This window comes from Nipponia nippon, unplaced genomic scaffold (assembly GCF_047370975.1).
Source record: "Nipponia nippon isolate SJK-2023a ecotype South Korea unplaced genomic scaffold, ASM4737097v1 scaffold_18, whole genome shotgun sequence".
Lineage (NCBI taxonomy): Eukaryota > Metazoa > Chordata > Aves > Pelecaniformes > Threskiornithidae > Nipponia > Nipponia nippon.
The window spans coordinates 4,629,163-4,656,878 of record NW_028262334.1 but is presented as its reverse complement, the minus strand read 5'-3'; the positions used below and the strand labels follow the sequence as shown (position 1 = coordinate 4,656,878).

General features: G+C 50.7%; 1 protein-coding gene across 17 annotated transcripts in view; it reads left to right on the top strand.

The window, feature by feature from the left end:
• NCOR2 (nuclear receptor corepressor 2) overlaps positions 1-27,716 on the top strand; it is a 256,466-nt gene that overhangs the window by 64,164 nt on the left and 164,586 nt on the right. For 16 of the 17 annotated variants that reach the window (XM_087754366.1, XM_087754364.1, XM_087754355.1 and 13 more), the window contains exons 2-3: positions 11,529-11,740; positions 26,370-26,497. In XM_087754366.1, coding sequence (XP_087610492.1) covers positions 11,636-11,740; positions 26,370-26,497 — 233 coding nt within the window. In that variant the 5' untranslated portion in view covers positions 11,529-11,635. Of the gene's footprint in view, positions 1-11,528; positions 11,741-25,961; positions 26,070-26,369; positions 26,498-27,716 lie in introns of those variants that run through there. The other variant, XM_087754360.1, reaches the window with a different exon arrangement.

Sequence of the window (27,716 nt, the reverse complement as noted above, 5' to 3'; positions counted from 1 at the left end):
TGCCATGTTTTGTGCCTACTGGGCTGTAATTGGTACCCATTGGTGTGAATCCTTCTGGAACTGCAGCTCAAGAGATGAGCAAATAAGGAATCCTCCATCCCAACCAAACCCCAGGAACATGCACACGCTAACTACCTGCGCAGAGGAATAATCCCTGCTGTGACTGCTTTACACTGAGAGTGCTGTTATTGCCTCTTGGCTATTTAAAAAGCACTGGGCTTAATTTTTAATTTTTTTTCCTGAACTCTTTACTTCTGTGCTGTCTTCTCCTTGGGAGAAGCGTATTTTCCAGTACCTTTCCCTCAGCAAGTTTCTCTGCGAGGGCACGGTCTGTGCTTGGCAGGAGGCTTTTGCTCCCGCCAAGAGGAGGGTCTGCAAAGCCGTGGCGGCCGAGTGGAATCACATCTGTACGACTGTTGGGGGGACCTTACCTGCTGCACGGGACCACCACTGACAACCTGTGCCCGGTGGCAGAGGCTGGGTGGGGTGTGAAGAGCAGGAGAAGGTGGCTTGGTCGGATTCGTGTTCCCTGTGTGGGCTCTGGGGGGTCTGTAGGGCTCCCACGGGGCAGTGGGAAGGGCTGTGTCTGTCTGTGCCCCGGTACAGAGCCCTCACGGGCACCACAGCTATTTTAAGTGAAATCCCCCATCACTGGCTACTCCCATTAAAACACCAGGGCTGTTAACTGCAGTTGCTTCCTGAGCAGCTCAGCTGCCCAAGCAGAGGTGATGGAGATTTGGGGAGGGTAATCCTCTTGGTTAGCCCTGTGTAAGCTGTCCTGTGTCAACTCGATACCAAGGGAAACTCATTCCCTTAGCAGGGACAGTTTCAGATGCCATGTCTTTTCTTGCTGTGGGTAACCAGAGTTTATCTTAATTTAAATCTGAGGCCTTCATCAAGGTTATAAGCTCAATGCATGAAGGTGCTGGGAAACATCCTTAAGTACCCTCCAGATGGACCCTGGAAAGATTATTATGCTGTCATTTGTTTCTGTAGCTCCCCAAAAGCAGTATTTGACCTTGGGACTATGACTCTGCTATTCTCTCTGCTAGCATCCCTGGTGCTTTTGTCCAGATCAGTTTTTTCCGAATTAAATCTGTTAGAGCTTCTGTTTGCCTATGAGAGGTGTTTCCCAGCTGATGAGGGTTGCTTTGCATCAGATGTTTCCCTCGTGGTTTTTCTTTGTTTCTGCTCTGTGTCTGAAGGGTTGGAGGGTGAGGAACCATCTGAAACCTCAGCCCCGGGGCAGGTAGGTGCAGGGTGGTGGGACGTACCCGCCGCTGCCTGCACCAGGGCAGCAGTGAATTGGGCCAGTGAGTCATCTTAGGAATAGCTTGATGTTGGCAGCTGAGTTGTTGCTGGGTTTTTTTTTTTTTTTTTTTTTAAGTAGTAATAATTATTATTAATAGATAGTTTCGAGTTCAGCAATTGCAAAACACGGTGGACTGATAGCCCAGGGACTGGGCATTTTTCTGGGAAACAAGGCAAAAGCAAAACTCTCCCCCTCCCTCTGGTATGAGGGGGTAGGGAGGCCAGAGGCTTCTGACCCCATCTTGCTGGTGCTCATTGCTTCCCCATGGAAGAGCGGACCCTTCAAGATGTGTTGTATCTCTGTAACGTGAATTTGTCACCTTTCAAGGACTCCTTCAAACTAGTCCACAGGCTCCCAGAAGCCGGTAAATGACAGGCTGAAAACCATTGCTCCAAGCCCAGGAAAGGCAAATTACAAAGGGTATGACCAGGTTGCAGTTTGAGAACTGTCCTGGTCGGAAAGCCGGGACTCCTGATCTGCTGGGGACTGACTGACGACTTTGAACAGCTTGTTATCAGCAGGACTGAGCTTGGCAGGGAAGCACTGAAATCCTGTTTGCCCACTTGTGCGGGTTCAGTTATTAAACACGTCGGGAATCCCCATCTGCTTTGTAAGCCTGTCTGTAGAAACATAACCCAAAGCTCGCCTCCTGCAAAGCGCCGTTTGCCTTTGAGTGGAGTTGGAGGGAGCTGGAGCTGTGCAAGACTCCTCTTCTTTAGGGTAATACTCCCCTGTGGGTGCAGAAGGGGTGAAGCCCCGTGCCTTGCACTCGCTGTGTGCCGGGGCTCTTGTTGAAATGAGCTGTTGGTTTGTGTGCAGGGGTGTTTGAGAAGGGGATGGATAGGAGGAGATGTTCTTCTGACCCCCTTCCCTCGCTGCAAATTGTCCAGCGTTCTGCAAGGTGCTACACATTGTATGCAAATGTTGACATTTTTTTGGTGCCTCTAGAGAGGCTTTGACTTTCTGTCTAGAAGCTATTAATTACCTAGACAAGGAAAGCAGAACGTACCCAATTAATGGCTCCTACCGCTTAGACCTGTCTCTTCTGCCTGATCTGCTACGAACTAATGAGCAGCTCCTTTTGCTGGGCCACCAGCGAGCTTGAACTTCTCATCGGTTTTTCTGGGGAGAAATGAAAGCAGCAGCAATGTGCAGGAACAAATGGCTGGAATTTGGTTATTAACCTGGGCTGAAAATTGACTCTATCTGCTAGTAATTACCCGGGGGATGTTAGGAGAAAGGCCTAGTGGAGGGTTCAGAGCTGGTATTTGACAGGCGATCACAAGCAATTCAGTTAGCATTACTTAAGTTCCCATCCTGCGTCTGAGGTGCAGCGCTGTGCTGGGTAAGTATAGCGGCTGCAATGCAAACCGGGAGTAAAATGGGTTAGTTTAAAACAGCTCCACTCCCAAATGACTCCCTCCTTTAGTGATATTTTATGGCACAGCTGCATAGCATCTCATATATTTTTGAGTACCTTTAGTTTACAGGTCATTTAATTTATTTGCAGGCTTTGTTTCGGTTCCCTAGGGTAATTTTGTTCCTTTGCACGTGTCTTCCTATGGAGGCATTAAATTGTGCGGTTTGTCACAATAGTTCAGCTTTTATGCTGGCAGTCGGTGCTCTTCAAAGATCCTTGTGTGAAGTTTAGACTCCTGAATCATTAGAGGATCATGAAAGAAAAGGAATAATTTAGAAGGCGAAGATGTTTTGTTGTCTTTGAAATTGGGAACGTGCAAAAGGAGAAAATGTTTAGCAGTACAATCTGCCTCAAAGAGCTTACCTTACGAACTCCAGAAAATGAATTTCCCTTCTTTATTCAGGGTGTAAATAATCGAAAATGTCACTCCTGAGCTGAGTAATTTGTTCAACAAAAGGATCTCGAGGAGATGACTCCCCTAGCTTTCATGAACGTGCCCAAGACATCAGAGGACCTGTCTCTGCAGCAGTGTGAACTGAAGGGTTTGAAAATCAAATGAGCAGCATGTGCTGTGCAAAATATATAAATAAATCTCGCAGGTGCTTTGTAATCTCCCTTGCATTTTGAAAGCCTTGTTTATCTGGATAGTCTGGGGCTTAGGTTAGCTCCTGGGAGCTGCGAATGGGCGTAGTGATAATGTGTTGCTACAGCCATGGTTGTTAATGTGCTGTTTAATGTACTTGGGAGCATGGCTGAAATAGTTGTACGGTTACTATATCATTATTGCACATTGGCAAGGAATTGCATTTTTTTTTTCTTTATTTAAAAGTTGCTTGTGTGTGTTTAGTAAACTGAGATTAGTACTGTGTAACAGTTACAATACTTAAGCCCATGTTTAATGTAAGAAGTGGGAGGCAGCTGAAGTGGAAAAGATGTTGTATAGTGTGTGCAGGGAGGGGATGGAGTCGTGAACGGGAGTGGATGTGGTTAAAATTGCCCTGGATCCCGGGCGGACGCGGCAGCCTGGGCGAGCGTTGCGCCGTTTCGAGCTGCCAGAGTGGGGTTTGGTAGAACAGGCGGGGGGTTTGGTTTGCGCCTCTGCAGTATCTCTTGCCTGGCAGATGCACTTTTTAGTTTCAACTTGTGCATTTCTGTATCTGGAGCTTTCAGCTAGGCTTCCATCGGAAAATGGGGCATTTTCAGCATGTTTTCCATCCATGGAGTCTTACCAGTCAATTCTGCTCGTTCACTTCTGCTGTCCTGCACTGGTTTTCTTCTCTCTCCTTTTTGGCTGCCTAATCTGTGCTCTGGCATTTGACTGTCACTCCTTTTATCTCCTCTCCTCCTCCAGTCCCCTGCCCTGTTTCCCTTTGCAGTCCCAGTGCCCGGGTGGTTTCATGTTTGATTTTTTTTTTTTTTTTTTTTTTTTAATTTCCTCTCCAGGCATTTTCATTTGTCTTTGCAGATCATCTTCAGCAACGGCCTCGCATGGTCTAATTTGTTTTCTATTTCCAGCCTACACTTAAAATAACTCCTTTGTTTCATGAATGGCCTGTGCATGGATCCAAATCGTAACCCCCCCTTTTTTTACTGCAGGTTTCTTTTTCACTGTTTTTTGTCAGTATCTTTAATTACTTGAAGTGTCCCTTTTGGGCATTTAGCCTGCAGCTGCCAGTCAGTAGCTGTGGCTTGTGTGTGGCCGTGTGGGTGCCGTCTCTCTCCGCTTCCCGGCGGAGCAGCATGGGAATGGGTTTGCAGGGCAGCGGGTGCCCTGCCACGGGAGCAGCGATGCCGCCGTTGCGTAACGGGAGCAGCTCTGCCATCCAACCCTGCTGACGAGCTCGCTGTCCAGATGATCCACGGGTCACCCATCTGCTTTTGGGATCTCAACTGGAAAAACCAGGAGATGCTTAAGTTGTTTTAATTGATCAGGAGGGGAAAATCCAACAATGGGAGTTGGGAAACGAAAGGGAAAGAGGCACTTGGTGGCAGGATTTGAAAAGCAATGGCTCAGGCCAGCCATGCAGATGCTGACCTGACGCTGGAGCCGTGGCCAGGCTGGCACTTGGTGTGTGGCTCGTGCATTTTAATAAGACAGCGTCCCTGCAGCTGGGGAGTGACAGCCGAGCGCTCCTGCAAAGAGAAACGGGTCAGTCTTGTGCATTTAAGCACATCCATGCCCCTCTGGGAGCCGTCATAAGGTCACTTGCAGCCTCTTTGCCGAGGGCTGGGAGGTGCTTAAACCGCCTGAGATCCATGGCAAGTGCTGATCTGACAAGGGGTGTCCGTGGTGGGGCAGGCGGTGCAGATGTCTCATCTCCTCCAAGCAACCGGATTATGCTGCTGAGGGTTGGGGTCTGAACGAGGGCTGTTAGCAGCAGGAGTTGCAGCATGCAGTTAGCAGGTACTTTCCGCTGCCAGAAGCATCAGGCCAGCGTAGTGTTGCTGCCGAGAGCAACCTGTCTGGCAAATCTGCCTTTTGAAACACAATCAGCAGTGGGGCTGGCAAAATCCAACCCTCTGACCTTGCTCTGTGCAGCTGCGGTGCCAAGATCTGTACACAAATGCTGGCAAAGGTTATCTCGGGGCAGAGATAAACATGGGTCCTGTGCCCAAAATAGCTTGGAAAGATTGAAAAGGAGAAATACAAGTCGTAAATCCTGCTTTGCTGCTTTGGGCAGTGATAGCAGCAGGGCAGAGAGTCACCTTTCATCGGGGATCAGAACTGGTTCTGTGTGGAGCTGTGCTGTGGTGGGAGAGCTGATGCAGCCTAGAGGTTTCTAGCAAGGAGGCAGCAAACCAGGATGAGAGACTTCAGCTCCTGAGCTTCTGCCATCCCGTCCGTGGCCTTAGGGACCGGTTGTACCTTCTTCCAAGGGTAACATCCTGCCCTGGGCAGCACTGTCGTGGTGCTGCAAGGCCCTGTCTTCCCCCAGATCTGCTGCTGTAATTGCTTGTGCATCCACACCATCAGTCAGGCTAGGAAATTAATCTAGTTTGAAAGTCATCTGGCCAAAAAAGCAGAGGGAGGAGGGCTGCTGTCGACGGGCGGACCTCGGAGCGAGCTGGGGAGCAGGGCAAGAGCATTTTGGGTACCACTGTTTGGGGTGCATGTGAGGAGCTGCGGGGTCTGGCCATGATGTGCAGGATGCTGCCAGCCCGGCTTTGCTTTTGTGTTCTTCCAAAGTAAGAAGAATGCTTTAAGATTGCATGCAGGTACAGGCCTTGACCCCTGGGGTTGAAATAACCTCCCCTTCATGCCACGAAGCTCAGGATGCACCTGATCTTTCCTGTTGACCCTGTGCTGCTATTTTAATTTAAAACCTCTGTGCCCTGCTGTGATTGAATGCTACTGTGGATTCCCGGGCTGCAGACACTGACGTTGTCTTTGTTATTCTGAATAGATGCCTAAATTTATGGCAGATGGCCTGCTTTCCTATTGAAAGGAATTGATAGATACAGTACATACAAATATTTGTGTATAATCTCAACTGTCTTCCAAGAAAATTTCATGCACATATTGATTAGACAAATCCATTATCGTTACATTGTGGTGCGTTTCTTAGGAACCTCTCTCTACCCATTTTCATCACAACTTAATTATTTTTACTTCCACTAGTCCTTTAAAGCAAGCGTGAGTAAATCTCTAACTGCTTTTCAGGTCTGGTTTTGATCTAGAGCTGTATGGCATGTCGGTGCTGTTGCCGGCCGTGGGACGGCTGCTGATGGGCAGCGTGCTTTTCTGCTGTGCTGCACACAAGTCTGCGCTGGGATTTTTTAAACATAATGAGTTGGTTGCTTTCTTGGAGGTGAATGTTATAGCTTGGTATTAATTAAGCATTATAAACAAAGGTCGTCTTAACTTTTATTTCAAAATACATGAGTTGACTGGAGGATATATACCTTTTTTTCTTGTTTGAGGAGGGAAAATTGTCATGTATTTAGCATTTCAGTAAAGACGACTTGGTTGTTTTTTCCAAAAACTTGTATCATGTAATTAAACATCAGCTTTGTTGTCAATACTCTTCAATTAAATGTACCCTGGTGAGTGCTAGCAGCATTTTGCTTATTTGCCTTGTCTGCATAGTATGGTGGTACTAGTTGTTGCCTTTTAATAAGGTCTTTTGCAGTCACTTTGTGGGCTACGTCCTAACGTCTTCTGTAGACCATCCATGGTTCGTAGACCACAAGTTGAGTAACATTACTCTGGCCTTAAGAAACCGAATATTCTGTTAATCTTATTTCAGCATGTCCTTGCTTTGAACTTGAGGAGTGTGTTTTCATTGGGATCTTTAAAACCTTTATAAGGATGGATAAACCGGTATTTTCTGTGAGCTGGGAGTGTCTTGTTGTTCTCACCTTTCAGACAGATGAACTAAGGCATGGGGTAATCACGGCAACTCGCCCACATTTATATCATGTCAGCGGCAAGCCAGGGACCTCACCTGGGAATTCTGTTCTCCCTGAGGAGTATGGAGCTGATAGGGAAGGTTGGCTCTAACTTTGAAGAGCAACAAGTGTGTTGAATGATGCTAATTAAGTTTTTTGCAAATCAGTTTAATTGCAAAGCCTTATTTTAGACTTGTAGGGTTTTTGCATGCTCCTGGCTGTATCAGTGTATGCTTTTGCTGTGCTCAGGAGCTGGCCCGAAGGACTGGCACAGAAATGCACAGCCCTGTGTCTAAGTGGTGTTGACTGCGAACCTGTAGATCACTGCGGGGCATCGTGAGCTTGTCTGTGCCCATCTTTTGGGCTGGACACGAGTCTGCTTGGCCCGGTGCTCTACACCCCGTTAGCATGGGCTGCAACTGAGCTGGCGTATGCTGCTGGGAGCTGGCAGGCTCTCGGGCAGAGCTCCTCTGTGTGCAGGCAAGCCTGCAGCAACTTGCAGTGGCTTGTAGAGTGCTTTCATGGTGTAAATTAGGGAGAACAGGTGATGGGGAAACGATTTTAGACAGTAAATGGTACATGAAGAGGAGAAACAGAGGAGCAGGGGGGTGGTGGTTCGCTGTGTGGCGTTGGCGGGGGGGAGGAGGGTGGAGTTTTTGAAGGCTTCAGCAGTGGGGCAGGATCCTGGGAGCCTCCCAAGCAGGTGGAAATAAATGGGTGCGGGAGCCTCCGTGGGCTCTCACCTCTGCCGCGTGTCCGTGTTGTAGCCCTGGTGCCAGGTTTGCTGGTAACCTCTGGCTTTCTCCTGTTCCTAATCAGAGACTGTAAATCTCCTCGTACCTAGGGCTGTAATGGCTAACACAGGTCTGTGGGTAAAACAGTCTCTGATGGAAACTCCAACCAGGGGGGGAAATACTTTTCCTGTGAGACAATGTCTGTTCCTCATCAAAATCAGTTGAGAAAAGTAGGAACCAAACGGTTCGATCTTAAAGATTTAAAGAGCCTGGCTGCACTATTTCTCTTTTATTTCCATTAATCTGCTCCTATTGTTTGTGTTCCTCTCTTAAAAATAATAAAGGGTTGTGGAGAAGGAGGAGGCACCCCAGTATCTTTTGCTGGGGATAGGTGGCCAAGCAGCGTCCCAGCTGCACCCAGCTCTGAAGCAGCACCTGTACACCCCCAGCAAGATGTTATGCTCCCACTTTGCTTCCCCAGTGGGAGCACGCACAGGCAGCTGCCGGTGGACGTGCGCCCTCCTCCTCCCCACAGCGGTGCTGGGCTGCAGCAGCCCCTTTCTTTGCACATGGGGCATAAAAATGGGATCTAAGGCGATGGCCTCTGTGGAGCTGCCCCAGTGCTTTGGTGGCCTCAGTCGGCTCCAGCCCACAGTCCAGCTGCGGTGGAGAGCATCAGGGCCTTAGACTTGCGCTGAGATCTTGCTGGCGACCTGCTGCTCCGTGGTTTGCAGGTGTGGAAACGCATGGGCAGCGCTTCACCTGGTTGCAAGCATGTGATTTTTACTCCTGGCTTTCCAAGGCTTTTTGTTGAGGCCTTGGTAAGGAAAAAGCCTTTTGTGGTCCTGCTTGCATGTGGTTAGTGCACGCCACCGGCACAGCTCGTGGGGCAGTGTGCCTTGGTGCGGGATAGTTTTGTTAGCCCCTGTAATTTCACCCTGTGTGTGTATCCCTCTAGTAGAGAGCTAATTCTTTTTTCTTCTTTTTGCTGATTGCCCAGACAGAAGCTTTTACACTGTTTTAAAGCTTGACACCATGTGACTTGGTGCTGAGTTTTAAAGCTGAACTGATCTGAAGAGTTTAAAAAAAAAAAAGAAAAATCATCCTGTTTCTTTTACCATAGCTGCCATGGCATGGTCTGGTCCACCTGCTGGGCTTCCAGGGAAGCAGTTGGCTTGCTGAAAGCTGCCAAGGGCTCTGGGCCCTCCCACCTTGGAGTGTGTGTGTGTGTGTGTGTGTGTATATATATATATATTTTTACATGTGCTAATTAACTCTTAGGTGGCTGGAAGCCAAGATGTCCAAATTTGAATCTGTTATTAGGAAAGTACCTTAAACTTCTGCAGATCCCAGCGAGCTTTTGGAGCCCTTGAGAGCATCGTGCACGTGTCCTTGGCATCTGCAGGGAGGGTTTGCCCCTGTAGGAGCACACGTGGGCTGCAGGATTGCTGGGAGGGTGGTGGTGTGTCCCTGGAGGGTGAGCGGAGTGGGTGTTGAACCGCATGTTCCCGGCACAGCCCCCAGCTTTGGGTGGGAATCAGCGATTAAAATCCCATCCAGTCGGAAGCGTGAGGGGAAGTGGGGTAGTCATACTGGAAGTATAAATACGCGCCTCTGGGTGCCTCTGAATTCCCCTGCGTGTGCAGGGGCTTTCCTGCCCTGGGGACGGATTGCACCGAGCACACCGAGCTCCTGTGTGGGAAGGCTGTCCCTGTCCGGGATGAAGGTTGGGCTGTTCCCGAGCCACTGGTGCTTCCCGGGACCAGGGTGGCAGGTGAGGTGCCCTGGGGCTCGGCAGGGATGTGTGGGTGCAGGGCGAGGGGGAATCCCAGCTCCTGTGCAGGGAGTGAGTGAGCCGCAAGCGGGAGGGGACCTGGTTGTCCCTCCTCTCCCTGCCCTGAGAGCCAAACCTTGCTGTGTGTTTTCCCATACGTGGCTTGGCAAAATACCTTTTGCCAAAAAAGGCTCGGCTGACCCTCGTCAGGAGCATAGAGATGTCTCTGCATGTCTGTCATCTTTAAGCCTTAATGGGAATTTGCTGAAAAATATTATATTTGTAAAACTCGACCGCTTTGTAAGGGCGCCTCCTTAGGCTGCTTTCCTCCTGCTGTTGTTGCCCTGCTTGCTGTGCCCAGCCTGCCAGGGACCGTTGCCTTGGTTTGATTTTATTTCTGGCTGGTGAGCAGTGCGTGGATGCTGGCAAACCAGAGAGGCCGTCCTGTGCCTGCCTGCAGCGGATAGCAAGGGGTTTATCAGCATGGCCTGATCTGTGGTCTCACAGGAGGGAAGAAAAAAAAAAGAAAAAGAAAAACTTCCTCTTTTTTTTTCCTTTCCCACCCCCTTTTGGTTTTTGTACATGCCAACCGCTGTTTCAGTTGAAATTACGTTGGCTCGGGCTGGCTGTGCTCCCTGTGCAGCAGAGACCACGAGAGCGCGGGGAGATGCTGCTGGGGAGCTCACGGTGCTGGAAGCTTTCTCTGCTGCTCCTAGTGTGCTGATGAAAGACTTTGATACTGCCAAAAACCTTGCATAAATCTATACGTAACGTGTACCTCTGCTGTGGGGGGAGGCGTGCGAGTGTGCTCAGCGTTGCGTGGGATGAAGAAGGGATCCTGGGGAGGAGGAGTTGGGAAGATGCTGCTCTCATACCCAGGATTGGTCCTGGGAGCATCCTCCGAGCCCAGGCAGTGGTGGGAATTTATTAACCATTAATGTGAGAATAATGGTTAATGCCTCTTAAACTGGCAGCAATGAAGGGTAGCATTTAGACATTTAGACTTTTTTGTTGAAATTCAGACAAAAAGCAGGAGGCTTAAAATCCTCTCCAAACAAACTACGTAAAGTATCTATAAAAATCAGCAACGTGTAAATCTTCCACTTTGTTGGTTTTCCTGACTTTGTTACAGCTGCAAAAGGAATTGCAACACGTGGTAAAGCATCGAATGTGTGGGTGACAGGGGTGTTTGTGAAAATACCCTCAGGGCCATGGTGTCTTCTCTGACTCTTGGTCCTGATCAGAAAGGCTGAACTAATATTTATGTCAGACTGGAGGCGTGAAACATGCTTTAATCTTGCATTTTAGTGCAGCCCTGTGGATGGAGAGGGCTGCTGGGGAGGTCGATGCCCGGTGTCCCTCCTTGCATAGATCAGGGCTTACCTCAGGTGGCTGCAAAAATGGCCACGGCTCAGAAAGGAGGGCACTGAAAGAAGCGTTTGCCGATGTGTGAAAGCATGGACGGGGAAAGAGAGAGGCTGAGGAGGGACCTGGTGCCTTTGGACCTCGTGTTGAAGTGCCAAAACTCCAGCTTGTGTTTTTTGGGAACTAAGTCACCCCTCAAAAAAATACCCGTCTCCAGGAGACTTGGAGATGTGGCTCCACAGGGCCTAAATAAATTGCTGGCAGTTTGCAGACCTGGTCCTGCTGGTGTGGGGGGAGGCTTTCTGGGGCAGCCGGTTGGGATGGATTTGGGATAATCTTATATTTGGACTTCCCTGGCATAGGACTAATCCGCAGCAAAAACTTGGCAGTGGGGTTTGCCAAGTGGAAAACAGGGCTGCTGGAGAACTGCGAGGGCAGTCAGGTTTTGGTGATCACCCAGGGCTTGATGTTCAGTTGTCTCGTGGGATTGTGGTTGACTGAATTTTAACCTTCTGCTTTCCTGTTTGCTTTCAGTTGTTGCATGACGTGGAAAGCATGCTCATGATGAAGAGCAGCTCTCGGCTCTCCTAATCCTTTGTCGGTGACTTGGAAGCAGTGACCGCCGCGCCTGCTCTTTCGACATGTCTGGATCTACGCAGCCCGTGACGCAGAGCTGGCGTGCTGCTGAGCCGCGCTACCCCCCGCACGCCATGTCCTATCCGGTTCAGATTGCTCGACCGCATGCGGTAAGGCAAGAGACTTTCCTTCCCTACCCGCTCGCAGGGTAGGAGCTGTGTGGCGCGTCCCCGTCACTGGGGCAGTGGCTCAGCTGCGCTGGTCTCGGATGTGGCTGTTACAGAGAAATCAGGCCATTTCCGTGCCTGTGGTACGGGATTTCATCGTTCCTCTCTTGTGGGATCCTCTCTTTTTTTTTTTTTTTTTTTTTCCCTCCATATGGTGCTTTCAGCTTTTCTTTCTCTCCAGCCTCTTCTGGCGCTTGCTGTGGTGGTGTTCATGGGCTCTGGCTCATCACTTCTGAGCACCTGAGTCCATTTTTCTTCCTGGGAAGAGCACCCTTGGTGGGATGCAGCAACCAGCTTGGGGGGGGGAAGGCATGGAGCAGGAGCACGTGGCCTCCAGCCCTCTTCAGCTTGGCCTTTCCTTGGCGCTGAATCACAAGGGAACGAGCATCCTCTCCTGCGTGTGGGCTTAATGCTTCCCCGCGAGCCTGGTCCTTGCTCTTCACGCCCACAGGAGAGCTCTCCTGATTTCCAGGCGGACTGTCGGGGTGAACCTGCCACCTGCCCTTCAGTCAGGAGACCTGCCCCTCTCTACATGGCATTCCTGGCTGGTGGTGGCACTCCTGGGGAGCAAGAAGAAAACTGAGCTGCTGATTTTTTCCATTTTATTCTTCCCCACTTTTTCCCCCTCTTACCTTTGACCTGTTGTCTTGTCTCCTCTTGGATCAAGGCATAAGCTGGTGGTGATTTTCTTTTGTTGTCGGCTGTGTTTTGTTGAATGCACCGGCGCTTGCACGGGTTAATTCACCTGGATTCAGCCTCTCCTTTCTATGCTGTGTCACTCACGTCTGTGCTTGCTCATCCTGGATGGTTGAATGTTTTAGGTTTAAGCCCTTAACGGAAAAAACTCTGCTTAGTGGAACAGCTTTAGTCAGCTCAAGCTGCTTAAATGAATCTTATTAGGTGCTGGAGTGTGGCACACGCTGGTAAGGCTGCTCTTAGGAGCCACTTCGTGGTGGGTTACAGCAAGGTGGCCACAGCCAGGAAGGTGCTTGTAACACAAATTAGTGAGGAGACCTTATCTCGGGGTGATGTTTCTGACAGTGGTGGCTATTGAACAGTAAAATTCCTGCTGTGACGATTTTTAGAGTTTGACTCGAAAGCCTGGAAACCCGCAAAGTGTCAGCGAAGGGGTGAAATTCCCTCATCTGCCCTCTTTGCTGGGCTTCAGCAGAGCGGCCCAGGGAGCAGAGCCGGAGTTTGGAAAGGCTTTGAAATAGAAACGTTAAGGAGGGCGCAGGACGAGCTTTTGGCTGCGTTAGCTGGCTCATCTAGATCGCTCGGGGCCTGCGTGCTTCTGCACAAAGAAGCTTTTCATCCAGGGTATGAGACGCGCTGACCTGGTTGGATTTATGGGAGTTGTGCTTCCATCAGTGCGAGCCTGTTTATTTGGGAGGTGGGACAGAATGAGGGCATCTGTCTCAAAAAGAAAATCCCAGTTCCCTTTGTATCAGAAACATGAGCAGGAGGAAGATGTGACCAGGTGAGCATCATCTGCCATTGTTGCAAAGCTGTCATTTAAAAACAAACCAAAGAAACCTCAATACCCAATGCGGAGACGGATTTTAGAAGAGCGCGAAGGGCTCCTAGCCTGAGGGTGCGTCCCTGTCTCCTGCAAACCCCGGTTACTTCCCCTTCGTGTCGCAACAGCAGAACGAACCAAGCAGGGCAGTTGTTTGCGAGTCGGATGGAGCTCTGGGTTTCTCCAACCTGCCCTGCTCTCTGGCTAGGGTGAATACTGTTTTTATTCTATCGTATTAATGTTGGAAGAAGTTGCTGGCATTTGCTTCTAGAAGCTATTTTTACAGCCGCATGTAATCTTCCGAAGTTATGCGATACCTTTTGGGTGTATGGATGCGGGAGAGGTCTGAGCTTAGATTTTTTTTTTTTTTTTTTTTTTGGATGGAAAGCCGAAAGGCTTCTCTTGGCAGAAGTGTGCCAGCCCCACGCAAACCAAATGCACCTTGCCTCTCCTCGGGAGGGTAGGCAGAGCGCCGCTTCAAGCGTGTCCCTGCATGATCTGCCCTGCCACTCTCAGCTGTTTGCAAACACGTGTCTCCTGCTCGGCGGTGCCGTGAGCTGGAACCTGGCCATGGCTCTGGGGCTGGAGCTGATCTCTGGTGGGATTGCTTGGGAGAGGAGAGCCCAGTTGCTTTGAAGTTGCTGTGCTGTTTAATATTAAAAGTCAGCGGTATTTGCTTGCATGTCTTGGCCGGGTCAGTTTTGTCATGGGGTGTGTTTGCACAGCGAGAGCTTGTTTGGAAGAAAGCAAGAGAGGCCAAAACCAACCCGACACTAGCATGTCTTGCATCTAATTAGATTTTGGTTCTGGTTTGCTGCATTCCATGACATCCCTTCCCGAGAACTGGGAATTCGTCAGCCCAGGGATCCTTATCCTGGCGGTGGAAACGCCCTAGGTCACCTCCTGGGTGCGTGTGGAGGGCTGAGCACAGCAGGGCTGCAAATGCTATTATAATATAAATAAATAATCACAGTCCGACTGTGACGGTCGCACCCAGGGAAATGTGGCGCGGCAGGAATCCTGAGCTCAGAAATGAGCCGTGACATTATTTTAGGCTTGGAGACACTTTATGAAAAGTGATTTAAAGGATTGCAGCTGTTTGATTTCACAGATGAGGCAAGTGAGAGGGGATGTTGTGAAGGGGCAGAAGGCAGTGGAAGCAGGCTTGGGCGTTTTTCTTCTTCCATTGCATAAAACCCAAGGGAGTATCCAGCAAAATGGGGAAAAAGATGCATTTCAAGTGAGCAAACAGAAATATGCTTTGTACTTATGGGCACTACGTCCCAGCAGCATGTTCCAGGAGTTACCGCTGAGTTTGGAGCTGGTGGAGAAGATCCAGTACCGGTTGAGTGAGGGTGTTTGTTGGCTGGTTTCACTCTTAGGCGCCAGCTTTGGGCAGGGCTGTGAACCCGTGGGTCTGATCCAGACTGAGCTCTGATGGGTGATGCAGCGAATAGGCTTTCTGCTGGGTAGGTTGGTCCCCATCTGTATTGGGGTGTCCTCCTCCTCCTCTTCCTCCTCCTCCCTGAGAGGCATCTGGTCCCAGCAGCTCTCGGGGAGGCTGGAGGTGAAAATGGTGTGCTATTTTATAATGACCCTAGATTTATTTCCATCTTACTAAAAAATTACATGTAAAAAAACTGACAAGTGTGCATGCTTTCGAAGGGAAGAAAGAAGCTTGGGGAAAAGGTTCTGGTTTGTTTGACTTTCTTTAGGTAAAACTGAAATCGCCAGTAATCGGCACTCTCTTCTTAAGAGCGCTGTGTGGTTCTTGGCCAAACTGCTGGGGAAACGTTTTTGTTTTCCATATTAATTAGCTGTAATGTTGGGGTGCTTTGCTGACTTCTGTCATGTTTAGCCTGGGAACAGAGGAATTGTTTGAATGCTCTGTGACCTTTAGCTAAAGGTGAAAACCCACATTACTTACGCTCTTAACCTTCTAATGTGTCCGAAGTTCGTGTTCTCTCAAAGGAAACTTTTGCATGAAGGATATTCATTTTCAGGCAACCTGCAGGTATTTTCTGTAAACAGATCAATTTCCCTGGGTAGCGCAGGTCCCCCTTTCCTTTTAAAGCACCTTCGTGATCAATATTCCCTGGGGACAGAAGGGTTCCCCTCTCTTCCTCCCCTGTGGATCCAGTTTCTTGCTGTGCCCTCCTTACCAGTCATCCTTCTCCTGTTAGGGCCCTGACATTTCAGTGCCACGGGAGTGATGCGGCTTCAGGTGTGGGCTGGGGCTACCAGGAGGGTGGTACCAGCTGCAGGAGATGCTGGGGGTCAGGGCACACAAGGTGTCCTTGTGCCGCAGCCTCTGTGCCAAAACAGCTTCTGCTTTTGGGATGCTTTTTAGTGCTTTACCTACGAGAGATATTAAACAGGTTCGGGGATTGGTAGGATTGCGGTGTGTGCCCATGCATATGAAATTGGTGCTCGCACCATCCCCTCCCTGCAAAACAAGAGGCGCTCGGCACGCCTCCTGTGTGCTGTTTGGCCTTGGTCCCTGCACATCGCTCAGCTGAGATGGCAAAGTGAGCTTAACCCCTCTGCTCCAGCTTTGAGACCTTCATGCCCCCTCCCATGCCACCTCTGCTGTCTGGGAGCAGCTCTGTAGTTCCTTCATTAAACTCCCCGTTTGCAAAACAGCCCTGGTGCAGGAGCATCCAAGGCAGATCACTCGTTTTTCTTGGCTCATGATAAATACTTCCTTGTCTGCTGAACCAGAGACAAGAGGTTGGTGCTAACTTGTGTGTTGATTTGGTGTCCTAGCTAAATGGTGGCCTGGGGGGAATCGAGTGCCTTCCCTGCCCAGACTCCTCCTCCCAGCAGTTTGAGCAGGGCGAGTTAAACCCAGCGTCGTCCTGCTGTGGAAGGTGCTGTAACGAGATGCAAGCTCCTGAGACGGCAGGAGCTAGCTCCTCTCCGCAGTGACATGATCAGCGTGGCAAGGCAAGGCCAGGTAAGCCTGCAGAGAGGCAGTGTATTAGTGTATTTTGCATTAGATATGTGAGGCGCCTTTGCTGCTGTGTTGATTTTCCTTGGCGTAGTTATTCACACTTTTATCTGCTGGAAGCAAAATGCCAGTCTGTGTCGGTGCTCCAGGAGCTTGCAGAACGGAAGAGTTTACGGTGCCAAATGCTTCAATCCCCCAGGCTGCGAAGAGCCTTCTCCAACCACCTCCGAGCGCAAAGAAAAGCCTCCTGCTACCAGCTGCGCAGCTGAGCGGGGGGCGGTTCGTGCCAGAGATTCGCATCCTGAATTCTGCCGCCGGGCTCCAGCTAATGTTTTAAGGAATGACTTGGAAATCAAAAACATACCTTGGAAATACCAACTCTGATCGGGTCTGTCACGAGAACTCGGCACGATCTCTCTGGAAGCACCTTGAGGTTGCCAGTGTAGGATTGCATGTGCTCTGAGCAGCTCAGCGGTGGATTTGGGGAAATTGGCTTTCTGCTGTGGGACTGGGAGAACATGGAGGTGAAGGAACAGGACACCTAATTCCCTGCCCTGGGGTCTCTCTCCCATTGCCAGGAAGAAGGAGTTGGCTTACAGCAGTTTGTATTTAAAGCTCATTTTCCCTAGGATACAGCCTTTATCCAAAACAGTTCTTTTTCTTCAAGCTACTGTAAACTTCTATGGTTGCTCCCTAATCTACTTTTTGGATGTGATTTGATGCAGAGCGTGATGCTTTACTTTTGGTTGATCTCAAGATTGTAAATCCACAGGGGCAGAAAAAACTTCTGCTATGTATGTGGTTTGGCAAGGGTAGAGACCCACTAAAGCCACTTTTGGAGACGTAAAGCCTTTGCCTGCACTCATAGCCTGACTGCCCGCATTGCTTCACCAGCCCTGGGAGACACCTTCTGCAAGACTGGGGGCTTTTGCTGGTTGTCACTGTCACCACATTTATTCCAAATACTGAGCAAGTCAGGTTCTTTGACCTGAAGGATTTGCTGTGGAGGTGTAAGGAAGAGTGAGAGAGCTGCGTGTGGGACGTGGAAAGGCAAAAGGGTCCAACATGGACCTGCGGATGGGCTATGGGTGTTGTGTGGGAGATGGTGGGGGGCTACGCTGCAGAAGAGATGGGATGATGAGCAAAATGACCTAGTGCTTTTAAGGTGGAAGTTTTGGGTTTGCTGTGTGAAGAGAGCTGCTCGCCCCGTGTGGGTGTTTGTGACCACAAGTGGCTTCAGGAAGCGGAGCACCAGGCGTGGGGAATGGAGGAAGGGCAAGCGGGTCATTCCCGGCTGAAAGGCGCCTGGATGCGACTGGGACAAAAGTCTTGTGATGGAGAGAGACTGAAAAGCAGCACTGTAATGGATGTGCTGCTGCTCTGCGGCCACCTCTGGCTGCTGGGGAGAGGGCTGGCGGCTGGCTCCAGCACCAGGCACCGGTCAGATGACTGGGAAGCCACAACAGCTGAGAGCTGCCCCCACCGAGATGTGACGACTTCTCCATGAATGGCATATTCAGATGGGACAGCTAAATGCTGCTGACAGCCCTGGTTTGCTGGAGAGGTGGGGGAGAGGGCACCGGGAAGGATGCATTACTGCGCAGCTGGTACAGACGCTAATGGTGCTGGCAGCAGACGTGGCCCCAGTGCAGGGATGGCAGCAGAAATCAATGCCTTCCAAGAAGGGGCCACGCGCAGTGTGGTCACCTCCTAAAACAAAAGGCCAAGTCAGCAGCTTCTGAGAGATGGATGGCAATGAGACTGTGTCGGAACAATAAGGGCATTTGTCTTTTCAGCACATCTTGCGTCCCCGTAGGCAAGATAAAAATGCATGTATTCAGCCAGGTTTTTATTACTGACCTTATCTTCAACAGGAGAGCTGATTGTGGAGGAGTTGTTGTTCGTGAGTTTTTTTTGTTTTGCCCCCCCTTTTTTTTTTTTTTTCCTTAAATCTTCAGTGAGCTCCTCCCAGGGTTCTGGGGAGGAAGCTGGGCAGACGGCAGTGTACTTGTGGACAACCTGCTTTGATCAATAACCACCTCCTTTGCACTCCAGCGGAGGTTTTCAGTAGCAGAGGATGGCTTCTCTTTGCTGGGGAGGCTGAGGGTGATGGGCCAGCAGTGACGGCTCTGCTATGACCCTGGTTCCTCCCAAACCTTCCTCTTACCTGAATCAGCTTTGGGAAAAATTACTTTCTCCAGGCAAAGGCTAAAAAGTGAGTTTCTTGGTCTGATGAGCAACTGCTGTGCTGCCAGTGCCAAGGGGTATCCAGGCACCAGAGAGCTTTTCCTTTTATTGCTAAAATAGGTCACGCTTGCTGCTGGCAGAAGGAGATTTAAAGCAACTTCTTTTTTTCAAAGTTCAGGGTGTGCAGAGTGGGGGTCAGGGGCATCCCCTGTCTCTGGCAAAGCCACTGGAGCGGTGGCTGGGCCGCTTTGGCCACCCCACCTTGGACTGGAGAGTTGGTCTGCCTGGCTCGCGGGTGGCACCAATTGCTAGCCCAGCCTCCTGCTGCAGCCAGGGTTGCATCAAGGGGCTCAAGCAGCAGCTCATTGCACAAATTAATTGCTGGACGGTCCGAGGCCCTTGCAAGTTTCAAGTCGGGATACGCTGCTCTGTGCTGGCTGTGTGCTCCTGGGGGCGTGGGAATCTCAACCTGCTGTGTGCTTCCCTGAGGGACAGGGTGGCTTTGCAGTCCGAGGCTGTGCGGTCAAGTCTTGGCCACCATGTTGGGCCACTCTGAATTGTGTCCCCCCTCTGGCCGTCCTCCTTGTATAAGGAATAGCTCTGGGCATCAGAGGAGGAGGGCATTCTCTGATTTGGGAAAACACCAGCAGAAAAGCAGGAGGAGGAGAGGGTTGGAGCATGGGGCCAGCGCAGGCGCTGCTCCGGGCAGTGCTGTCTGCAGCCGCTCTCACCTCTTCTCTTGGGAAATACCAGTGGAAACCAGGACACCCAGGATGAAGGTGAGGCATGGGGTGGAGCAAGGTCCCCAGATCCCGCAGAGCCAGTGGGATGTTGCTTGGGGGGACGAGAGGAGTGTGGGACGTACCAGGGCAGCAGCTGTGAAGTGCCCAGCTCTGGCTCTGCGTGCCACCAGTGCCACGGTTTGGGGGGGCACCGGCTTCGCTACCCTCACCCATCAATTCCCCCTGCGGTTCAGAGGAGTTCCTGGAATGGCACATGTGCTGCTCAGGAGCAGCAGGAATGGGCCAGGCATCCTCTTCTGAATTTAGATAAGGGACAATTTATAAATAGTGAAATCAATAGGGATGCTTTGGCATTGTGTTTTGCTCACTATTCGGACCACGCCATTATTAATTGGCCTCATTTACGCTAAACGCTTGGGAGTGCTTCAGCAGAAATAGTACATCGTTAAGAAATAAAAATTGTTCACAATACAATGCTGGGCGAGCTTGTAACGAACAGCCCACAACCTAATCCTTGGTGGAGGTGGCGAGGAGCTGCGATTTGCTCCTGGATGAGCGTGTGCAGTGCCCTGGCCTGTTTGCCTGCCTGCAAAAGGTGACGAGGACAGTGCAGGGCAGTGGCTCATGGCTGGGCAAGGGCTCCTGTGCCCAGGGAGCTCCGCAGGTGAGGCGCTGCCTGTGCCTGATGCCGTGATTAGAGGCAGCTGCTGGCGAGTGCCACCCTCCGCCGGGGAGCTGGCTCAGCTGGCGGATGTGGTGACTGACCCCGGGACTGCTCCTCCTCAGTGTCACTGCAAAACAAGAGCTGGTGGTTTTCAAGCGAAGCTGTCTTTGCACCGAAACTCGGCGGGGAGCTCCTGGTTGCTTTCTCTGCTGAAGACGTGGTAAGCGGTGGAGGAGGGATCCATACTTTGGGCTGCTCGAGCTGTGCTGCAGGTGCTCGTCTGGCTGTGCTCTAGGTCTCCACAGGTTTGCTCCAGAGCTGTTTTCCAAGGAAGCCAGAAGCACTGGGCGTTTGCACTTGTTTTTCTGCTGGTGGGAGGAAGAGAGGAGGAGCAGTTCGCCTTTCTCTTGCAAGACCAGCTCCAGGCTTCCTTTCTGCAGGCCTTGTGTCTCCAGGGTCTTCTCCTTGGGGCTAATTCTTGCAGCTGCGGGAATGCCGCCTGGATGGAGCAATCGGTAGATGCCTTGTCCATATGGATGTGCTCTACGCTGGAGCTGGGAGGGCAGGGTCAGAGCTGCCACGGCGTAGCGTTGTCTGGCTCTGTGTGCTGCGGGTCAGCGCCTGGGGGTGCTTCCAGCATCGCTTTGAAAACCCCCCTTTCTTCCTCCTCGTTGGAGGTCAGGCAACCCGGACCCAGGCAGCTGCAAGGAAGGGGAAGGAGAAATGAAGCGCACCAGCAAGTGCATGCGTTCAAAACAGAAAGCAAGAGAGGCAGAAAGGCTGCGCGGCTGTGTGCAATTATTAGTTTAGTGTGTGGGTTATCCTGAGGTCAGGGGACAGCACAGAAGATTTTGCTGGAGACCTTATGGTAGGTAAGACAGCAGGCCGAAAGCTTTAAAAAATTTTAAAAAAGGTGGGGGGGAAGCTTTTCTTCTTTTCCTTTTGCGGAGCTGTCTCTGTTTTTGTGTTGCCGAGGGCTCTTCTGTAATATTGCGTTCAGTCTCCTGGCTTTAGACAGTTCGATTAGCACATCTAAATGAGCCTGATAGGTTATTTAGGGTCAGAGGATCTTCAAGGAAGGGGCGGGAGACGGTGCTCTCTGTGCTCCCAAATCGAGTAACAACACAAAAAGACCTCAGACTGGGAGTGCCTTCACCGCTCCCCCTCCCAGCACCCCAGGCAGGGGCAGCGCGGACGTGTCCAGCCTTCCTCGCTGGCAGCGAAGGACGCTTTCGGCACCTCTGGCTGGGCCCAAGTACCTCTTCAATCTGCTGCATGAAGAAGTATATTTTAACGAGGCTGCTTTGGGCTCCTTAGTATTTTATTTATCTAAATGTTGGCCTTGTGCTGTATTGCTCTGCCAGGGTGATTTATGGCGCTGTAGGCACTCTCGGTGTCTGTCCCTCTTTGGTGATGCTGCTAGTGCTGGCTCAGCCCAGCCAGCCGCTTTTTGTGGTGTGGGGCCAGGGGCTGCCCAGAAGGGCCTGCTGGAGCCAGCTCTCATCAGGGCAGGTTTCTGGCATTCTGGAGGCAGAAAGTGGCTGCATTTCAGTCGCGTTCCCCGCGAGACCCTTCCCTACCAGTCGCCGCAGCAGGCAGCGGTCGTGAGGTCTGTCTTCAGCATCACTCATGTCAGGCTTTGACTGAAACGCATTTGATGTAAGGGAGAGGGAATCAGACCCCTGTGTAAAGGCTGGGGGTTTGCAGCATTCACGTGGGATGCTGAAGTCTGCCCCTGGGTACTTGAGGCTCCAACTGACTGCTGAATTGCAGCGCAGGCTATGCTGTGGGCACCTGAAATCTTCTGCTATGAGGAGCTGCAGTTCTGGTGATGGTACCAGCGGCTGTTTGTCTGTGCCCCCCATCACCTGCCTCCTAAGCAGCAGCCGCGCAGCCCCACATCGCTGCTACGTGTCCCTTCTGCTTACGGCAGCGTGCAGCCCCATCTCAGTGGGTCGCTTGGGGCTGGGGCAGTGCACCATGAGGCTGAGCTGCCTCAGCCCTGAAGAGCTTGCTCCCTGATTTGATTTCATTTGGGTGATGTGCTCAGGAGCTAGCGCAGGTGCATAGTTTGAAGCTGAATAATGTAGATTTTCCTTGTTGTTTTTCTGATTTTAGTTAACTGGCTTCATCCTGAGCTTTGGAGATGTGGCTTGCTGGTTTTGAAGGGTCTGTTTCTTGCGTGCAAGGCTGATGGTCTGGGCCAGGGCAGCTATCCAGCATGGTGTAATACCAGGTGGCTTGTGAAGGACAAAGACAGCAAAGCGTTTCTGGGACTGGAAGATGGAGATGACCCAGCCTCTTCCCTGCACTTGGATGTCAAGCCGCTCCCAGCGACAGGGATCCAAATCTTCCTCTCATGGCTGGGTGGCTTCCACAGTTTTCCAAGCCTGCTCCTGACCTGGGCCCACTGCTGCCCTCGGGGAAGCGTGGGTTGGCTGGGCATCGGTGGGTGGGCTGTCGCAGGAGGCACCAGAGCGAGGATGTGCGTAGCAGGGTCGTGCTGCAGAGCTGCCGGGGGGACGCTGGGGACAAACGTCTGTGCTGGAGGACAGGATCCTCCCACCAGTGCTCTGAGAGGTTTTGGGGGACCTCTGTGTTGGCTGTATTGCCCCAGTTCTGACAAGCTTTCCAACAGCTTATGAGGCTGCTCCCGTGGCATCATGTGGATTCACTTCTGTCAGAGCGGATGGATGCCCCAGGGACTAGCCTGAATAAAGCTCTGCTCTTGTGGCCAGCGGAGAGCCGCTGCCAGAGGTGTGTGTGGGACAGGAGGGTGTAACCCTGGCCGTGGCAGCTCGGCCTCGGCATCACCGGGCCGGTTCTCGAACCGTTTATGGCTCTCGATGGTGTGGTCTAGAGAGAGGGAACTCTGGCCTGTTTGTTTATACTCTGCCTACATGGTTAGAAGGGACGCAGTTCCTTTCACCCAGGGTTATATTTTGGGAAGCTGCTGTTTTATCAGGAGAACAAGGTCTTGACATTGAGACTTCCAAAAGTGGTTTTGGTTACTTTGCTTTGGTTTTGTTTTGGAAATATTCCCCCTCCTTTGCCTGAGTAAAGAAGCTTAATTTCTATCAACAGAAGTGGAAAAGGTGCTCAATTCTACTTCTTGCTCATCTTCTCTTTGCATCTCTTCCTGCCCTCTGCAAGCCCTCCTCCCACCCCCCCAAATCTACTGATGTGCCGGAGCCCCTGACAACCCATGGTTTTTCTGCTTCCTTAATTTCTATTTCATGACATTTACTGAATCTATGAAATTCTGCAAAACTTCCACAACGTACATTTGTGTGGGAACAACAGGAAGGTTGGTATGAAAGGAACAAAGTCCTGACCAGAGGCAATGGGAGAATTGAGGGCCCTGGAGAAGGTTCTCCGACACATCAACAGATTTGGCGGGGGTGGGAGAGATTTGCAGAGGGCAGGAAGAAATGCAAGGAGAGGAAGAGGATGAGAAAAACTTAAGATTGACCAAAACACCAGCAAAGCAATGCAGAGGAAAAGGAACAACGTGCAGCTTGGGGCTGCAGAGTTTTTTAGTTGTTTTATTTCAGGTGTCTTATACCTGCCCTTGAGCAGGTGCCAAGGCTGTGCTAGAAATTTTAGGTCGGGATGGGGACTACATCACGCTTGTGCTGTGTGCTTCGGTAGCGGGAAATTCGTGTGGCACCCACTGGACGTCGCTCCCTCGCCTCTGCCCGCACATGGAAGGTGCAGCAGCGCTGGCAGCAAGGTGCCTCCCAGCATATGTCTTTAAAACTCTGCTAAGCAGAGTTGAAGCCTCTTCTAAAGGCAGCTTGTGAACCTTTCCGGCATTTGCATTTTGAAAAACAGTCATAGCTCACAGTGCAATTTATCGTAGTAACTTTCTGAGCAATTAATCCGCCTGTGTCCTGCCAGGTCTCCCGCAGTTCCTTTGACAGTTCATCACAGGGCATGGAAATTTGTCAATTTTAATTCTCCTCACTAATTTTCTAGGTTATGTTTTCTTCTGGTAAACCCAAACGCTGATGTGAGCAATGTGGAGTAGGTCAGAGAGTGAGTTGGGCGATGTCTGGAGAAGCAGGAGCTGGCACTCGCCAGCCTTGCCCTCGGCAGGGAAGCCAGAGAGGCATGTCGGCCATCCCGGCCCCGAGCTAACGGCCCCGTGTCACGAGCTTCCCCGGCACGTCGGGCCACGCCAGCAAGCTCTGAGCTCCACCAGCAATTTTCTGACAGGAGTTAGAGGAGGAAAAGGCAAAACTCAGCTGAGTGTGGGCAGGGGGAAAAGGAAAAACAGATGGTTCTCGGGACATGCAAGAGCCTTTTTTTTTTTTCTTCTTCTTCTTTCTCAAGGGCACAGCCTTCGAGCCTCCCAGACGGGTAATTCTTGTTTATACGCCCACAGAAGGTGACAGTCCTGCTTGTGGGCCTCTTGGTGTGTCTTCCCAGGCACGGTGTGTTTGTTTTGTAGGTTAATGTCAGGAGCTGCATCGCTCTTTTTTTGGGTTTCTTTGGTTTTGTGTTTGGTGTGGTGTTTGTTTTTTTGTTGTTGTTGGTTTTTTTTTTTTTTTTTTTTGTTAAAACCAGGATGAGTGTGAATGTGGGGAAGCTCGTTGTAGGCAGCGATTCTGCTTTGGCTGGGGCTGTAAGAGCTAAGGGGCTCCTTCACTTCAGATGTCTGAGTTTGTCCCATCTGCGGTTGGACCCACGGCATATTCTGTCCTACAGCTCCCCAGGGCCTCCTGTGTGGATGAAGAAAAAGCAGCATCAGAGGGTAGCATCTTCCCTTAACACCTGGATTTACAGCAGAAGTACAACTTCCCCATGAGGATGAGTAGACACTGTCGCAGTAATGTCCTCCTTATGTCGCAAGAACCTATCTGAAGACACCCCTTGCCCTAGAGGCCGAGGTCTGACATGGCCAGGCTGGAGGTGGAGACCAAGAGTTTGGGGCTGGCAGAGGTCCCTGGTTCCTGGTGTTGCCCAAGATCAGTCAGAACAGAAAAGGAGCAGCACCACGCTATTGCCTGGTGCTGGAGGGCAATGAACCTGATTGCAAAAACTCATGCACCTTTCTAGGCACAAGGAGAAGTGGTGGCCGTCAGACACCACTGTTCCCTCTCGTCCTCCATCTGATATTTGGCCTTTTCAGGTTTTGTGCGAGAGAGGCTGAATGTGGGGTAGGGGATCTGCTTTTCTTGGCTCCCCTGCACTGAGTGCTTACAATTCCTGTTGTTCTTCCTGGCTTTCCAGAAAGCTACTATGCAAGCATCTTGTTTTACCCTCTGGTGGCCAAAGATGTTGGGCTTTGATATTCCCTTCTACTCTCCTCCGGCTGGAGGAGAGCGTGGCATCCAGCGCTGGGCTGCTCTGTTCACTTACAGCTTGGGAGAGGGGGTCTCTAGGTGCAGGTGGTTGCTCTTTTAAGCTCCCAAATCCTTTCTTTGCCCGCCATGTGCCTTGCTGGGGCACCTCTCCAGCTTCCCTAGCACTGGAGCATGGCAGTCCTCACTGCAGCAGATCAAATAATTTCTCTTGCAGCTGTTAGGGCTGAGTCCCTCACCCACACCCCCAACTGCATGCATGTGGTGTATTATTTATTGATTTTTTTTTTTTTTAGACTCTGAAATTTCTTTTTTCTTTCTGACGGAGTTGGAGCTTTTTGTTCCAGTTGAGAGCTGTTCAAAATAGACTCTCAGGTGGGATTGGTTCTTCTGACATAAATGTGTGTCAGTGTTACCAGGGATATTCTGTGGCAGGGCTTTCTATGCCATTGCTGAAGGTCTTAGTTAATTAGATGATTAGTCTTCTGGTCAAGTATCTATCTGCAAATAAAAAATAGCAGTTGAATGTAGCTGCTAAAATACTGTTGCTGGAATCAGTCTGTGGCACAGAGCAGGAGGGCTTCTTATTTAATTAAAATCAGGAACATACTGTACTGTACTCTCCAAGGGTCAAGGAACAAAAAAGGGACGTACACATAATAAGTAGCAAACTGTCCTTTCAAACCCCTTGAGCTCAGCCCAGGAGAGCTGTGTTTAAAGGGACACTCTCAACATAATATTTATGATTTCCTTTTTTTTTTTTTCATTTTCTTTTCTCTTTCTTTATACTGCTGTGTGGATTATTGAAGCTGAAAGTATCCTGTGACTTTTCATTTTCTTCTTACCTGTTCTTCCTCTTGGATTTGAAGTCATCAGGACTGCTTGGATGCCAAAAACCCCTGTGTGCGTGCTCGGTGGCTGGGTTGAGCTTACTGGGGTCCCACATCAGGAGCCAGCCTGCGAGCAGCCCCAGTAAAAGGCTGGAGGCAGGTTGGACTGGGGGCCGAGCTACCATCCCAACACAGTGCAGGACTGGGGGTTACTGGGAACCCTTTTGGGGCTGGGAAGCACTCAGCTGTGTGGTCCAGCACCCAGCGCTTCAAAGGAGGAGTATCTATATGGTTTCTTCTGAGTTGCTGGGGTTCACTGCTTGCTTGAAAGCTGCCACCAGCCTAATGAGCTCTTCTGTGTTTGCTTCCGCAGGACGTCGCGCTGTTGGAGTACCAGCATCATTCCAGGGATTTCGCTTCCCACCTCCCGCCAGGGTCTATCATGCAGCCGCAGCGGCGGAGGCCGTCCTTGCTCTCCGAGTTCCAGCCAGGCAATGAAAGGTACCGGCTCCCTGCCTCCCCCGAGCCGCGGGCATCCCGACTGCAGTACCAAGTATCCTGCACAGCGCTGTGATGCAGAGGAGGGCTCTGAGACCCGGGCGATGTTACGTTGTGTATTGCTACTGAGTGTGCTCAGTCTCTGTGCCGCTCTTAGCTTCATTGTGCTAATGCAAGTGGCACCTTTGCCTTCTGGTTTCTTCCCTTGGACTGTCATGCATTTTAAAGATGTCTTAAAAACCCCAAACAACAAAAAAACCCACCCCCCTCACTTCTGTGGAGCTACACGTTGCTGTGACTGGTTGTGTCAGCTTTCTTCAACGTAGAAAATAAAGCTGTGTGGTTGGGTTTGGTCTGTGGCTCCCAAGGCTGAAGGGAGGAGTGAAAAGAGCTCATTTCCACCGTGCATCTCCGCTTCCTTTTCTGCTGCTCTTCCTCCCCGCTTTCATTGTTTTTGTTTCTCTTTCTGCATTCCCCTTGCAACTTTCTCCGAGCTGCTTTTTTCCTGTCTGCTCCCCTCGTGGCTCTCTGCAGTGCCGATTGCTTTCGTAGCCTCCCATGGGAGGCTGGCACTGTTTTTGGGTGTGACCCAAGCAAGCGCCGCATGGCTGGAAAAGCTGTAGATGCTTTAACCACAGGAGCTGATCTGTTCTGAAGGCCATCACTCACTCTCTGTCTCATCACAAAATGCTGCGCTCTCATAGTTTCTCTTCTGCATTTGATGCTTAGTGGTTTTGGAAAAAAACTGGCCTGGAAGTGAAATAAGAGCCTTGCTACAGTAGATTTATGCAATTTTTTTTATTTTTATGCTTATTCCTGTGTCAGGCTAAGAATAAGAACAGTGCAGAGTCAGAGAGATGAATCTGTTTCTCTAAAATAATTGTTAGGGGAGAGGAGAAAGACCTCGGGGGTGCTGGATGCATAAGGGCATAGATGCAGACAGGACCCTCTTTTTCTAGTGGGATGGATTTGGCTTGGTGCTCAGCAGGACCAAACCCATGAGAATTTGGAGGCAAAAAGCAGCCTCCAAAGTTACTTTTGCATCTGCTCTTCTGGGTTGTGCCTGTGGCACCTGCATGTACGGAGGGTAATGTCACTTCTGATGACTAGTGATTTATCACCACGTGTTGCGTTGCCTTGGCTTGCTTTGATTTCTCAGCGCTTTTCTTCCTTAGCACAAAGTAACGTGGTTAAGTTGGAAGTGGGTCAGATTCGGGTAAAT